At 35.0% G+C, this 15,871-nt stretch overlaps 2 protein-coding genes across 6 annotated transcripts; both read left to right on the top strand.

Moving 5' to 3' along the window:
* The first annotated feature begins 20 nt into the window (after positions 1-20).
* Positions 21-7,458, top strand: LOC132312303 (uncharacterized WD repeat-containing protein C2A9.03-like). Of its 3 annotated transcripts, XM_059810618.1 has the most exons (11): positions 21-274; positions 916-969; positions 1,660-1,820; positions 2,167-2,337; positions 2,440-2,526; positions 4,688-4,825; positions 4,965-5,075; positions 5,582-5,673; positions 5,756-5,861; positions 6,471-6,557; positions 6,670-7,458. In XM_059810618.1, exons 3-11 carry the CDS (start codon positions 1,680-1,682, stop codon positions 7,081-7,083), a joined length of 1,347 nt encoding a protein of 448 aa, XP_059666601.1. In that variant the 5' UTR covers positions 21-274; positions 916-969; positions 1,660-1,679; the 3' UTR covers positions 7,084-7,458. The 3 variants fall into 3 exon arrangements, with proteins under 3 accessions (XP_059666601.1, XP_059666600.1, XP_059666602.1); XM_059810617.1 differs by lacking the exon at positions 916-969 and having other exon boundaries at positions 22-274; XM_059810619.1 differs by lacking the exon at positions 916-969 and having other exon boundaries at positions 23-274; positions 4,691-4,825.
* A 719-nt stretch (positions 7,459-8,177) lies between these two features.
* Positions 8,178-15,366, top strand: LOC132312305 (uncharacterized WD repeat-containing protein C2A9.03-like). 3 transcript variants are annotated; one of them, XM_059810621.1, is made up of 11 exons: positions 8,178-8,348; positions 9,896-9,955; positions 10,074-10,219; positions 10,562-10,729; positions 10,832-10,918; positions 13,049-13,186; positions 13,337-13,447; positions 13,621-13,712; positions 13,797-13,902; positions 14,481-14,567; positions 14,658-15,366. In XM_059810621.1, the coding sequence occupies exons 3-11, from the start codon at positions 10,094-10,096 to the stop codon at positions 15,069-15,071; spliced, it is 1,329 nt and encodes a 442-aa protein (XP_059666604.1). In that variant the 5' UTR covers positions 8,178-8,348; positions 9,896-9,955; positions 10,074-10,093; the 3' UTR covers positions 15,072-15,366. The 3 variants fall into 3 exon arrangements, with proteins under 3 accessions (XP_059666604.1, XP_059666603.1, XP_059666605.1); XM_059810620.1 differs by lacking the exon at positions 9,896-9,955; XM_059810622.1 differs by lacking the exon at positions 9,896-9,955 and having other exon boundaries at positions 8,179-8,348; positions 13,052-13,186.
* Positions 15,367-15,871: the final 505 nt, after the last annotated feature.

Raw genomic sequence — 15,871 nt, forward strand, 5'->3', positions numbered from 1 at the left:
TAACGCGGGTAGGAATCGTTTGATATTCGGGTGGTTTACTAGTAGGGAGGAGCAACTTGACTTGACTTGATTTGACTTGTATCCATCATCGATGTCATTTTGAGGATCAACGGATAAAGATGGATATACTATATAATCTCTCTCTCTCATACACATCGTGATCTATTTGCCGGGAAAATTATTGTTCTTAGTTTCGTCAATAAAATTATCAATCAAAATCCAGGTCGAGGTTGGAGGAGTTGGATCTTTGATTTCAACCGCTGAATTAAAAAAGGTTCAAAATTTACTCATATCTATTTGTAATTCGCCTCCATATATACATGCAATTTTTTTTTAGGGTTTATTAATTTTATATTCTGTGTATAAAATTTTTTCCCCTCTTCACACATGCGTTGATGAATATATGCTGAAGTTTCGTGCTTTTCTTGGGTTCTACTTATTGATTATATTTGGAATGTATTTCTTTCATGATTAGAATTAGTGCAATCATCAATGTCAACAAAAACGGATGAATATAAAATTACTCTCCATGGTGGGATAAAATTTCTAACTACATGATTTGTGATTGTTATTATAGGGCAGACCACTGATTTTATTCTATATTACTGTTATTGTGTCTTAAATACTGTATTCCTTGATTATTTTATAATTTGTTGTAACTCTTAGTTGAGAATAATTTGCTATAAAAAGGAAATTCTGAATTTTTAAAATGATTTGCTTTGTATAGAATTACTATGACAACACCAGAAATAAATGCTTTCGTGTTGTGATGCTTTGTTGAACTAAGAAAGGTCCTATATAATTATGTTCTACAATTGGCGAGTGATATCCACCACACTTAGTCATATAATTTGTAATAGTCCTTTTCATTTTGTTGTGGTAACATTTTTTTTTTTTTTTTTTTTTTGTGAAAAGATTGAAGAGAAGAGCCATTTTTGGCTCTATGTTGATGCAGTCAGTTTTGCGATGGTATGTAAAATGATGGAACATACAAAATAGCGTTTTATAGGGATGCTGTTTTACAAAGGATGCATGTGCCGAGCATGTTGACATTAATGGAATGTGAAAAGGAAAAAGAAAGTTGTTAGTACGTGAGATTGTTGCCCAAGACTCTGATGTGTCAAAGCATATTGGTAAATTAGACCTAGAGAGAGAATGAATAGGTCTTATGGATCTTAATTTGCAACAAAGTAACTTTTTGAATTACAATTAATCCTCTTTAAAATTTAGCTAGTTAGTGATGATTACTGTGGTTTGGATTTTTGTTTATATCCGTTAGGTTTTGAATTCTTTCAACACAACCGCAATCATGCATAAAATATAGTATGGACACAATATTTTCATGTGAAAGACCATAAACAGGGAAAAACCAGACTTAGTCCAATGAGGGACAATCCACTGAATTGTTGATCTTCCTCAACTATATATCTATTGTCCATTAGCTATTTTATTCATCGATTCTCGATGGCATTACAGATTGGCTTGTTATCGGTTGCATTGGATCCAACCTAATACTTTGACCTGGAACAAGAGTCAATAATTACCTCTGTGTCATAGTTGTTAAATTGCCTGTACTGATGTTTAGATGTTGTGTTGAATTACAATTTTATTGTCTTTGCTAGTGCTCGAGCTAATATGCTTGAGTAATCATTGGTGTAGGTTTACTTGTTGGGCGAATCATGTCCCAACACCAAGTGGATGACACCGAATACATGGCAGATGATTATGAAATGGATGATGTAGATGATGATATAGTTGAAGAATTTCATGGCACAGAGATTGGTGGCACGGATTCTGATGTGGATGAATATGACTACTTGGTTTGTGATATATACCTCACAATTCATAAAAGTCTAACTTTAAATAATAGTTGTCATTTTTATGCTTTTGGCAATAATACACGGTTGCATCCCTTTTGGTGCCTTTTAATCAAATGATTTTCACTTATTCGAGGGGAAAAAAGGTTATATTTTTGACAACTGCAAAATTTATGTGTTTATTTATTTATTCATTTATTTTTTATAAAAAAACAAATGTAGAATATTGTCCTTATTTGTTTAATTTCCTTTATACTTGGATGATGTTTCCTTTCTGTTTCAAACACTTTAAGATGCTCTTTAGTTAAGCTTAATATACATAAAGATTCATTCTTTGGTTCCAATGTAGAATGATAAAATGGCAGATACTACTACTGCTGCTCAAGCTAGGAAAGGCAGAGATATCCAAGGAATTCCCTGGGAAAGGCTTAGCATCACCAGGGAGAAGTATAGGCAAACTAGGCTAGAACAGTACAAAAACTATGAAAACATTCCTCAATCTGGAGAGGGGTCAGGGAAGGTAAAACTTTTTTCCTTCATACTCCTTTTCTTAGTTGTGATATCAAACCCTTAGGTGTTGTGATTATTTATCATTATTGCCTTGTATGTCTATGGTAAATAGGAATGCAAGACCACAAGGAAAGGGGGCATGTATTATGAGTTCAGACGCAATTCAAGATCCGTGAAATCAACAATTCTTCATTTCCAGGTTAGTTGACAAGTTTGTTTCAATTTCCCTGTGAACCAAAATTTTTAATTTTTATTATGTGAATTGAATTTGCTTAGCTTTATCACATTTTCTAACATGAATTTTTGTTCTCTGTTTTTCCTATTATCGTATATGCTCCAATAAATTACTTTTCTTGTGGTTAGAGTCAAAGCACTTCATCACATAGCTAGTATTGTTCAGTGAAAATTTTATGTGACGTACTATGTTACTTGGACTTTAGTACAAGTGTTGGGTGCAGGTGCATAACTAAAGGTCAGATTCATCTGTTTCTCAAATTATAGTATTTGATACGGGAACTCGGCTAAAAAAGGGTCAAAAAAATTGGATTTGGGTATCTGGACGCTATACACATAAATAGACTTTCGTACTTTCCATCCCTCTCTCTCGATGTGGGTAGTGCATCCATTTATTCGTTGATATAACATGATTATTTGTTTGTAATTATATATAAACACAAAAATAATAAGTTGTAGAACAGTAGAAGTCTAAAGGCCCCTTGAAAGAAAAAAAGCGCTTTTTAAAGAGGATGAGTTGTTCTTAAGATATAAGGAACTGAAAAGGATAAATATATATATATATATATATATATATATATATATATATATATATTATCATTTTATCACATTAAAGCAAATGGCTCCATGTTATAGGTGTACAGCACAATCTTTATTTATTTATTTTTTTACCATGGCAGTATTCTCACACACCCACTTTTTGTCCCTAGCGGAACTTAAATCCTCGACCTTCTACATTAGAAGGTTGAGGAGATACCACTAGACTACAACCCTCGGTGGTGTGTACAACACAATCTTAACACGGAAAATAAATAATCGTACAACATTGAATAACTAAATTTCAGAAGCCTAGAAGGCCATGGCTCTTGGGTTTCCTCATCTGCAGCCTTACAGAAGTGGCAGCATAAGAGCTGTTAGGGAAATTAATTTTTCTACATGTAGAGACAAACTTCCACAAAGCCCAATGTGCCTTCAATCCAACTTTCGGCCAGGTGAAAATCGTGCAATTAAAGTGTGTAGAAACACTCGTCTTCAACCTTTTTAACATGCTACTTTTTGAGCCAGAGAGCTCTACACAACTGACGAACTGGAGCCAATTTAATGAAGAAACATAAAGAAAATTTTCAATGTTTCACAAGCATCCACAAACACTATCTCGTGTGAGTATTTCTTCATCAGGCGTACTTGATATAGGAAAGGAAGAGTCTGTCCCCTATCCTGTATCCATGTCGGTGTGGTGTCGTGTCAACACGAACACCTTGGGTTACCATGGCAAGTCCTGGTAACACCGGTGACAAGTGAAATAATTTGAAAGCATAGTTTTAGAGTCAACAATTAAAAAATGAAATTGCTATTGGTTGTGATGAACAGTTCATTGTTGAATTGTTTCCATTACATCAAAATTTGGGCTGTCCAAATTGGCTTGACCAGTTTGGTGAATGCATGAACCTAGAAAACTCTCTGAAGACCACAGGTAATGTCTACTCGAGTAATAGGTATATTAAAGGAAAAAATAATGTGTCAAGTGAAATTGGTCTAATAATTAAGAAGAGTCGGCGGAAAGACCTAATCAGTTGCTATCAGGGTGGTAGATGTTATGAAATAAACATATTAAACTGAGAATAAAAATGAAGAAGATGTTTAGTATGAGTGGCAAAATGAGAGGAATCACACCTGACTGCGATGCCAAGAAAATTGTGACTTTTCACCCAGATCATTCATAAAGGAGTTGGAGGACAGACGAATGCTAACAAACAGATAAGCGAAGCGGAGGAGCTTGGTAGTTTAACATCATTGACAGTTGATAAGGGAACTATCATACCTATAGGAAGATATAACGGAGATCTTCCAATGCATGTTGATTGTGCTTGTATATATGTCTAGCAGTGTTAAAACTATTGCTCGTGTAATGTGTCTTGCACATAACTAAGCCATACCCTACTCGACTAAAGAAATGTCTAAAATTCTCTGTTATATGTTGGTGACGGACTGAGGACTTCAATTGAAAATGTGATGTTTGGCATAGTCCGTAGTTAGAGGTCCGTTGTTTGTTTAGCTTTAGGGGGTGAGTTAAGTCTTTGATATGTGAGCATGTTCGACTGATATGAGTTTTTTGTTTGCTGAAGCAGTTGCGGAACTTGGTTTGGGCAACGTCAAAACATGATGTTTACCTTATGTCACATTATAAAGTCATTCATTGGTCTTCATTAACTTGTACCAAGTCTGAAGTTCTCGATGTTTCGGGGCATGTGGCACCATGTGAGGTGGGTGTTTGTGATTTTTTTCTCTATCTATTTGGTTTGCAAACTACCTTGGTTATATATATATATATCAGTGTGTTCGAACATTCTCATCTTGAGCTATGGTTTTTAATGAAACTAACCAATATATTATTTCATATAGAAACATCCTGGAAGTCTGTTAGAAGGTTTTACACAGACGCAAGTTAGCACACTAGCAGTAAAAGATAGGTTATTGGTTGCTGGAGGATTTCAGGGAGAACTTATATGCAAGGTATGTTAATTTCTTTTTATGTCGCTTGCACAAAGTAGAACAAGATCGTTGGATTAGTAATCATTGGTACTGCAGTTGCAAGCTTTCTTGTGTGCTTTAGAAAGTTCCCTGGCTTTCTGCTGACAGAACTTAAATTTTTTTTTTGAAAAGGAACTTTCTAAGCGCTTTATGTTGAGGAGTTCATCAATTTCCTCTGTCTAATGTACTCTAGACAGACCTAAGCTGTATGATATGTGTGAACTTAAAATTATATCAATTACTTATCTATATTTTCATCTTTCCTTGGGGCTTTAGCAGTTGAGGAAACTTTGTTACAACGGTTTGAAGAATTTATATATATATATATATATATATTGTGATTTGGGGGTAGATAAGGTGTGTATCAAAGTTAATGGAATCAAAGGTGTCTAATCATGCTTTCATTTGTTGTGATCAAACTGCTGCTGTGGTTTTTAAGCAAGTCCAAACATCAAGAATCTGGCATTTTTTCTTTTTCTAAAATGCAGAATCTTGATAGACCTGGAGTTTGCTTCTGTTCCAGGACAACTTACGATGATAATGCAATCACTAATGCCATTGAGATTTACACTACTCCCAGGTATTTACTTTGGTCTAGTGTTGATTGTGGAACTATTAGTTCCAATGATTATGTATTTGATTTATATTTTTTCATTTTCCAGTGGTGCAGTTCATTTCAGGGCTGCAAATAATGACTCTGGAGTTAGAGACTTCGATATGGAGAAATTTCAACTTTCTAAGCATTTCCGTTTTCCTTGGCCAGTGAATGTAAGTCTCTGCTTCTCCTTCTTTCTCTTTAATTTTCTCTCAGCAGACATGTAACTGGATACATAACTTCCCTCTCTCTCTCTCTCTCTCTCTCTCTCTCTCTCCACACACACACATACACGTGTTTCGTGACTTTGTGCGTGTCATCTGTAGGCTACAATTTGCAATTTTTTGGTTTATATATATGTGTCATCAAAAGGATATATGCTTCAGTTTATAAAGAAATTTTAGTTTAAATCGTATGATATATGAGCTACATTTTTGCAAATTTGTGGATGCATAGAATGATAATTATGTTGTGTTGAGGAGCTATAATTTTCTCCCCTACATATATATATATATATATATATATATTCTGCTGGCACGGTGGAGAAACTGTTGGTATTTAATTTCTTTCTTTTCTCTTCTTTTTTAGTTTGCATGTATTAGTAGTTTTTGAATATGGTTGTATATGATGATGAAAAATGGGTGTGTTCCTTTTCTGCAGTGGTCTAGGTATTATTAGGCCACTTCTATCATGATTTTGCTTTTTCTATGTCATACTAACTGAATACTGAGTATTACCCTTGATTTTGATGCTAAACTTGATTCTGTTTATTCTTCTTGCAGCATACTTCCCAAAGTCCTGATGGTAAGCTTCTTGTGATTGTCGGAGATAACAAAGATGGTTTATTGGTGGACTCCGGAACTGGAAAGGTTTTCTATATTTTCTATTAAATTCTCTCCAACCTGAAGCAAGTTTTGGGTATGTGTTTTGAATCTTGAAAAGGAAAGCATGTTCTATTTTGAATTTTGATCTTTTTTGCAGACCGTCGTGCCCTTTATCGGGCACTTGGATTTCTCATTTGCATCAGCATGGCGCCCTGATGGGCTTACTTTTGCTACCGGGAACCAGGACAAAACCTGCCGAATTTGGGATGTCCGTAATCTATCCAATTCGGTTGCTACTCTGAAGGCTAAACTTGGAGCCATCCGGTCAATCCGATACACATCTGATGGTCAGTTTCTGGCAATGGCAGAGCCTGCAGATTTGGTCCATGTCTATGATGCTAAAAATGGGTACGAAAAGGAGCAGGAAATCGATTTCTTTGGTGAGATATCTGGCATGTCTTTCAGTCCCGATACAGAATCCCTTTTCATCGGAGTTTGGGATCGCACATATGGCAGCCTCCTCGAGTTTGGCCGATGCCGGAATTACTCGTACCTCGATTCTGTTGTCTGAGTAAGGTAGCTCATTGTTGTTCTTACAATAGTAGGGCAATGTGGGAGTGATCATAAAAATGTAGGAAGGAGGGAGTGGATGTACAGAGGGTAGGAAGCATTGTTCCTGAAAACAAAAAGCTAGAACTAGGGATTGTTAAGGGTATCAGACATGCATGGGATTTCATGGCATTTTTTTGTTACCTTTCTTCTCGAGAACCCTGATTTCTTTCGAGAACTTCTGGATGGCATGCATTTATACTGCTTTATCCGTGTTAGTGCAATAGTCACACAATTCGTCCAAGAGATCCCGCTCTCAAGCTCTGCACGTGAATTTGCAATTTGGGAGCGAATTCGCACAGAATTCATGAATTCAATTTTTGCAATTCCATACGAATTCACTATATAAAGCTAAATTCCTATATATATATATACATATATATATATATATATATATGTAATGACGTCAAGACGTTTTCAAAATGTTTTAGACTTTAACATTTTTGCTCCCGCATTTGCTCCCGTTGTATGTGACTTAAACTTTTAAGTATATCATATCTCCATGAATAACCAGTCTTTCATCCAAAAAAAAAAAAACAACTAAAAACTAGGGAAATAAGCTAACCAAAAAAAAAAGTGATTTGCTCGCCATTATGAGGAAATAAAACTATCCGGAGAGAGCATTATCACTCTAACGCCATAGCTTCTTTGATAATAATAACATAACTTCATTTACGGGAACTGTACATGAAAATCAAAGCAATGGTATAACCATTTGATTAAATAAATAAATAAAATTTTGAAAAAACCTTCAAAGTTTGTTTTATTATTATTATCAATCTAGTTTCAAAGGCACTTCAATTACTACTACAGAAGACTAATTTACTAATTCCGAAAAAAAGAATTATATCTCTAAGTACTTTATTAATAACATATAATTCAGATTCATGAATACATCATCTTCTTGCCATTACTCACATAAAATGGTCAGCTACATGAATTGATTTTTTTATACATATTTTTTACTATTACAAGCTGTCTTTTAATATTTATTGTTTAAAATTATTTAATTACCTTAAATTAGTTAATGATATATGTCAGCAAAATCACATCCACATGCTATAGAGTAAAGGAGGACTTGACTTGACTTGACTTGGGTTCTCTGTATTTCTGGGTTTCGTCAATTAAATTATGAATCAAATTATTACGATCGGTCTCTGATGTAAGGAGTTTCAGTTCGAGATTGGAGGAGTTCCATCTTTGATTTATTCCACTGAATTCAAAAAGGTCCAAAATTTATGCATATGTATTTGTAATTCGCCTCTATATATATATATATATATATATATATATATATATATATGTTTGTGTGTTAGTGTGTGTATATATATATTTGTATATCCATGTAAATATGTTAAACACAACTTCAGCTACTTCCTTTCCCTGGCAAATTTTATGTATCATGTGTGTGTGTGTGTTCAGACATGCATTGATGAATATATGCTGAAGTTTCAGGCGTTTTGGGTTTTTAGTTATTGATTATATTTGGAATGCATTTCTTTCATTATTAGAATTAGTGCAATCATCAATCATGTCCACAAAAAACGGATGAATATAAAATTACTCTCCATGGTGGGATCAAATTTCTAACTACATGATTTGTGATTGTTATTATAGGACAGGGCACTGAATTTTTACCATCACTGTTATTGTGTAAGGAACATTGGTTTTGGGATGTTTATAGTCCTCATTTTTTTTTTTTTTGTTATTCTTTAGTTGAGATTAATTTGCTATTCCAAGGAAATTCTTAATTTTTAAAATGCTTTACTTTGTATAGAATTAATGTGATAACCCTGGAAAGAAATAATTTCGTGTTGTGGCACTTGACTCACGAGCCTAACAATCTTCCCCTTTGGCAATTCTGAATCGAAACTTGAACAGTAATACAAAATTATACTGTCTATAGTTTGATGATTTGAGGTAGCATCAAGCCTTAGAATTGGTTTTAAGATTCAGTGTCAATCTTGTAGGAACATAATTTCTTGGTGCTAGAGATGTTCGGTTTGGAGTTGGCTTATTACAGTCCGCATACCAAGGACTCCTGTTAGTTTAAATTTATGGCAGAGGCAGCTCCAGCTATAATGATTCTACTTATCAAAATGGGGAATCAGCCTTTGTAGATATAGAAAATCATCCAACTTAGGGACTGATAATCCTATTGAGTGCTGAAAATCGAAAATTTTCAATGGTTCTTAAGTGCATTTTATATGCATCTGTGATAATCACTTCAAAGTTAAATGAGAAGGGTCTGGTAGCAGGTGCCAATCCTAACTTCTCATAAAATATTGAACACTCTTAGTGGAAGGTGATTTTAGTTTCTTCCCTTAAATCAAATAGCTGCCTAAAATTTTCATTGTTGTCAATTCAGTACTGTTTGTTTTCAGCTATTAGATATTAGATAGTAGGTTTATATATATATAATTTTGAGTAAAGTGACAGTAACTGACTTTTAACTAAAAATGGGCCTTTCCCCTTCTACATGAACGATTTTGCTGACTTAGATTCAAATGATGGATAATTTGATTTCCACAAAGAGACATCCCTTGCATGCTTTGGTATGCAGAAGATATTATGGTGATTCATTTTCCTCTATCATATTTGCAAGTTGCAATCCATAGTTGTTTTACCTTAAAATTTGGTATCCATCTTCTATGTAGTAGGGCGACAACTCAAAACCATATAACTATATTGTTTGTATTGAATTGTTACTTTGGCTCAGCTATATATCTGTTGTCCATTAGCTATTTCTTCATCATTTCTTGATGGCATTGCAGCTTGACTTGTACTGGGTTGAATTGTACCCATCTCAATATATTTACCTGGAACAAGAGTCGGTAAATACTTCTGTGGCATAGTTATTGTCTGTCCTGATGTTTAGATGTTGTGTCGATTTACAATTTTATTGTCTTTGCTAGTGCTTGAGCTAAGATGCTTGAATCATCATTGGTGTAGGTTTACTTTTTTGGCGAATCATGTCCCAACAGAAAGGGGATGACACCAAATACATGGCAGATGAACATGAAATGGAAGACGTAGATGATGATATAGTTGAAGAATTCCGTGGCGCAGATTCTAATGTGGATGAAGATGACCACTTGGTTTGTGATATATGCCTCGAAATTCATCAATTTAAACTGTAAATAATAGTTGTCATTGACTCATGCTTATGTTTTTGGGCTTTTAATACACGGTTGCATCCCTTTTCACGAAATGATCTTCGCTTAACCAGGGAAAAAAAGAAAAAGAAAAACTACGTTTGACATATGCAAATTTTTTGTGTGTATTTATTTATTTTTTATAAAAAAAAATTCAAATTATTGTCCTTATTTGTTTACATTCCTTTATACTTGGATGATGTTTCCATTCTTTTTCAAACCTTTTAAGATGTTCTTTAGTTAAGCTTAATAAACATAAAGATTTGGTCTTTGGTTCCAATGTAGAATGACAAAATGGCAGATACTACTGCTGCTCAAGCTAGGAAAGGCAGAGATATCCAAGGAATTCCCTGGGAAAGGCTTAGCATCACCAGGGAGAAGTATAGGCAAACTAGGCTAGAACAGTACAAAAACTATGAAAACATCCCTCAATCTGGAGAGGCGTCAGAGAAGGTAAAACTTTTTTCCTTCATACTCCTTTTCTTAGTTGTGATATCAAACCCTTAGGTGTTGTGATTATTTATCATTATTGCCTTGTATGTCTATGGTAAATAGGAATGCAAGACCACAAGGAAAGGGGGCATGTATTATGAGTTCAGACGCAATTCAAGATCCGTGAAATCAACAATTCTTCATTTCCAGGTTAGTTGACAAGTTTGTTTCAATTTCCCTGTCAGCCAAAATTTTTAATTTTTATTATGTGAATTGAATTTGCTTAGCTTTATCACATTTTCTAACATTAATTTTTGTTCTCTGTTTTTCCTATTATCGTATATACTCCAATAAATTACTTTTCTTGTGGTTAGAATCAAAGCACTTCATCACATAGCTAGTATTGTTCAGTGAAAATTTTATGTGACGTTCTATGTTACTTGGACTTTAGTACAAGTGTTGGGTGCATGTGCATCACTAAAGGTCAGATTCATCTGTTTCTCAAATTATAACGGGAACTCGGCTAAAAAAGGGTCAAAAAAATTGGATTTGGGTATCTGGTCACTATACACATAAATAGACTTTCGTACTTTCCATCTCTCTCTCTCGATATGGGTAATGCATCCATTTATTTGTTGATATAACATGATTATTTGTCTGTAATTATATATAAACACAAAAATAATAAGTTGTAGAACAGTAGAAGTCTAAAGGTCCCTTGAAAGAAAAAAAGCGCTTTTTAAAGAGGATGAGTTGTTCTTAAGATATAAGGAACTGAAAAGGATATATATATATATATATATATAATCATTTTATCACATTAAAGCAAATGGCTCCATGTTATAGGTGTACAGCACAATCTTTTTATTTTTATTTTTTTACCATGGCAGTATTCTCACACACCCACTTTTTGTCCCTAGCGGAACTTGAATCCTCGACCTTCTACATTAGAAGGTTGAGGAGATACCACTAGACTACAACCCTCGGTGGTGTGTACAACACAATCTTAACACGGAAAATAAATAATCGTACAACATTGAATAACTAAATTTCAGAAGCCTAGAAGGCCATGGCTCTTGGGTTCCATCATCTGCAGCCTTACAGAAGTGGCAGCATAAGAGCTGTTAGGGAAATTAATCTTTCTACATGTAGAGACAAACTTCCACAAAGCCCAATGTGCCTTCAATCCACCTTTCGGCCAGGTGAAAATCGTGCAATTAAAGTGTGTAGAAACACTCGTCTTCAACCTTTTTAACATGCAACTTTTTGAGCCAGAGAGCTCTACACAAATGACAAACGGGAGCCAATTTAATGAAGAAACATAAAGAAAATTTCCAATGTTTCACAAGCATCCACAAACACTATCTTGTGTGAGTATTTCTTCATCAGGCGTACTCGATATAGGAAAGGAAGAGTCTGTCCCCTATCCTGTATCCATGTCGGTGTGGTGTCGTGTCAACACGAACACCTTGGGTTACCATGGCAAGTCCTGGTAACACCGGTGACAAGTGAAATAATTTGAAAGCATAGTTTTAGAGTCAACAATTAAAAAATGAAATTGCTATTGGTTGTGATGAACAGTTCATTGTTGAATTGTTTCCATTTCCATTACATCAAAATTTGGGCTGTCCAAATTGGCTTGACCAGTTTGGTGAATGCATGAACCTAGAAAACTCTCTGAAGACCACAGGTAATGTCTACTCGAGTAATAGGTATATTAAAGGAAAAAATAATGTGTCAAGTGAAATTGGTCTAATAATTAAGAAGAGTCGCAGAAAGACCTAATCAGTTGCTATTAGGGTGGTAGATGTTATGAAATAAACATATTAAACTGAGAATGCAAATGAAGAAGATGTTTAGGATGAGTGGCAAAATGAGAGGAATCACACCTGACATCGATGCCAAGAAAATTGTGACTTTTCACCCAGATCATTCATAAAGGAGTTGGAGGACAGACGAATACTACAAACAGATCAACGAAGCGGAGGAGCTTGGTAGTTTAACATCATTGACAGTTGATAAGGGAACTATCATACCTATAGGAAGATACAACAGAGATCTTCCAATGCTTGTTGATTGTGCTTGTATATATGTCTAGCAGTGTTAAAACTATTGCTTGTGTAATGTGTCTTGCACATAACTAAGCCATACCCCACTCGACTAAAGACCTGTCTAAAATTCTCTGTTATATGTTGGTGATGGACTGAGGACTTCAATTGAAAATGTAATGTTCGGCATACTCCGTAGTTAGAGGTCCATTGTTTGTTTAGCTTTAGGGGGTGAGTTAAGTCTTTGATATGTGAGCATGTTCGACTGATATGACTTTTTTGTTTGCTGAAGCAGTTGAGGAACTTGGTTTGGGCAACATCAAAGCATGATGTTTACCTTATGTCACATTATAAAGTCATTCGTTGGTCTTCATTAACTTGTACCAAGTCTGAAGTTCTCAATGTTTCGGGGCATGTGGCACCATGCGAGGTGGGTGTTTGTGATTTTTTTCTCTATCAATTTGTTTGCAAACTACCTTGCATATATATACATATATGCATATCTATGTCAGTGTGTTTGAATATTCTCATCTTGAGCTATGGTTTTTAATGAAACTAACCAATACATTCTTCCATATAGAAACATCCTGGAAGTCTGTTAGAAGGTTTTTCAAATACCCAAGTTAGCACACTAGCAGTGAAAGATAGGCTGTTAGTTCTTGGAGGATTTCAAGGAGAACTTATATGCAAGGTACGTTAATTTATTTTTATGCTACATTTTTACAGTTGTTTGAAGAAAATGATTCAGGATTTTATTTTTTTATTTTTTAGTTTGAAGAGAGTGATTTTTATTTATTGCTGCTGGGGTTTTTAAGCAAGTCCAAACATCAAGAATGTGGCATTTTTCCTTTTTCTAAAATGCAGAATCTAGATAGACCAGGAGTTTTCTTCTGTTCCAGGACAACTGACGATGATAATGCAGTCACTAATTCTATCGAGATTTACACTGCTCCCAGGTATTTGGTTTGCTCTAGTGTTGGTTCTGGAAGTATTTAGTTCCAATGATTATGTACTTGATATTTGTGTTTTTCATTTTCCAGTGGTGCAGTTCATTTCTGGGCTTCAAATAACGACTCTGGAGTTAGAGACTTCGATATGGAGAAATTTCAACTTTCTAAGCATTTCTGTTTTCCTTGGCCAGTGAATGTAAGTCTGCTCCTCCCTGTAACTGGACAAATACCATTCCGTGCGCTACATATATTTACATACATACATGTGTTTGTGTGTGTCATCTATAGGCTACAATTTGCAATTTTTTGGTTATATAGTACTGGTAGTACTCATCAAAAGGACATATGCTTTCAATTCATAAAGAAATTTTAGTTTAAACCATACGATACATGAGCTACATTTTGCAAATTTGTGGTCATATAGAATGATAATTATTTTGTGTTGTGGAGCTTTAATTTTCTCTCCCACAAATTATGTTTTTTTCTTCTGTTGCCGTTGTGGAGAAACTGGAGATGAAGAACAACAGTGCTGGTATTTATTTTATTTTATTTTTTCTTTTCATTTTTACTTTGCATGTATTAGTACTTAGTAGTTCTTGAATATGGACGTTTATGATGATGAAAAATGGGCGTTCCTTTTCTGTGGTGGTAGTGGTATTATTAGGCCACTTCTATCATGATTTTGCTTTTGCTTTTTCTTTGTTGTACCATCTTAATGCTGAGTAGAACTCTTGATTCTGATGCTAAACTTGTTTCTGTTTATTTTTCTTGCAGCATACTTCCCTAAGTCCTGATGGTAAGCTTCTTGTAGTGGTCGGAGATAACAGAGATGGTTTATTGGTGGACTCCGGAACTGGAAAGGTTTAGTCCAAACCGAAGCAAGTTTTGGATATGTGTTTGAATCTTGAAAAGGAAAGCATGTTCTATTGTTAATTTTCGATCTTTTTGCAGACTGTCATGCCCTTGATCGGGCACTTGGATTTCTCATTTGCATCAGCATGGCACCCTGATGGGCTTACTTTTGCTACCGGGAACCAGGACAAAACCTGCCGAATTTGGGATGTCCGTAACCTATCCAAGTCTGTTGCTACTCTGAAAGGTAACATTGGAGCCATCCGGTCAATCCGATACACATCTGATGGTCAGTTTCTGGCAATGGCAGAGCCTGCAGATTTCGTGCACGTGTATGATGCTAAAAATGGGTACGAAAAGGAGCAGGAAATCGATTTCTTTGGCGAGATATCTGGCATTTCTTTCAGTCCCGATACAGAGTCCCTTTTCATCGGAGTTTGGGATCGTACATATGCCAGCCTCCTCGAGTATGGCCGATGCTGGAACAACTCATTCCCTGATACTGTTGTCTGAGTGAGATCTGTACTCTACAAATAAATATGTAGGTGAAAGTGTACTTTGTTTGTGCAATGTAGCTCATTGTTGTTGTTATTTATAGTAGTGCAATGGGGGAGTGATAATAGAATTTTGTATGGAGTGGATGTACAGAAGGCTTGGAAGCATTGTTCCTGCAAAAAAAAGCTAGAACTAGGGATTCTCAATGTACCGGACATGCTTGCGGCTTCAATGGCATTTTGTCATCTGTGTGTATTCAAGAACCCTAATTTCTTTCGAGAACTTTTGAATGGCATTTATCCTGCTTTATCTATGTTAGTGTACAATCAGTGCAACTGATCGAAGAAGTGAGATTTGAGTACCATCTTTCTTGGAGTGACAATGCTCTTGAGACTAGGATTGAGATGAGCTCAATCAGGCTGTATGTTTTGTACTTATACTATGCTTAGTTCGAATTTTTGAACTAAATTTCCTTCTGTTCCGATTCCAAGTTGCCAATTCGGTGATTCCAAACGCAAGATGAATGCTTTCTTTGTTGTTGGTTGGTAAGTGCCAAGTTGCCAACACTCTACCGACATTAAATCCTTCAACCCAAGTGCAACTTAACCCGACATTCAACCCAAACTTCTGGAACCAACTTCAGGCTTACAAAAATTGGGTTGGTCTTAGCTCATGTCACTTATATTAAATATTCTAAAAAATAAACACATATATATAATATTACAAACAATTTCTTCAGAAATTAAATTTCAATAAATGAAAATCTAAAAGAAAAAAAAAAAAATAGGCGATCATGGGTATAAAAGTCGAATTATCCA

This window comes from Cornus florida, unplaced genomic scaffold (assembly GCF_030987335.1).
Source record: "Cornus florida cultivar Cherokee Brave unplaced genomic scaffold, ASM3098733v1 CherokeeBrave_3.0.0_Hap2_Chr06, whole genome shotgun sequence".
Lineage (NCBI taxonomy): Eukaryota > Viridiplantae > Streptophyta > Magnoliopsida > Cornales > Cornaceae > Cornus > Cornus florida.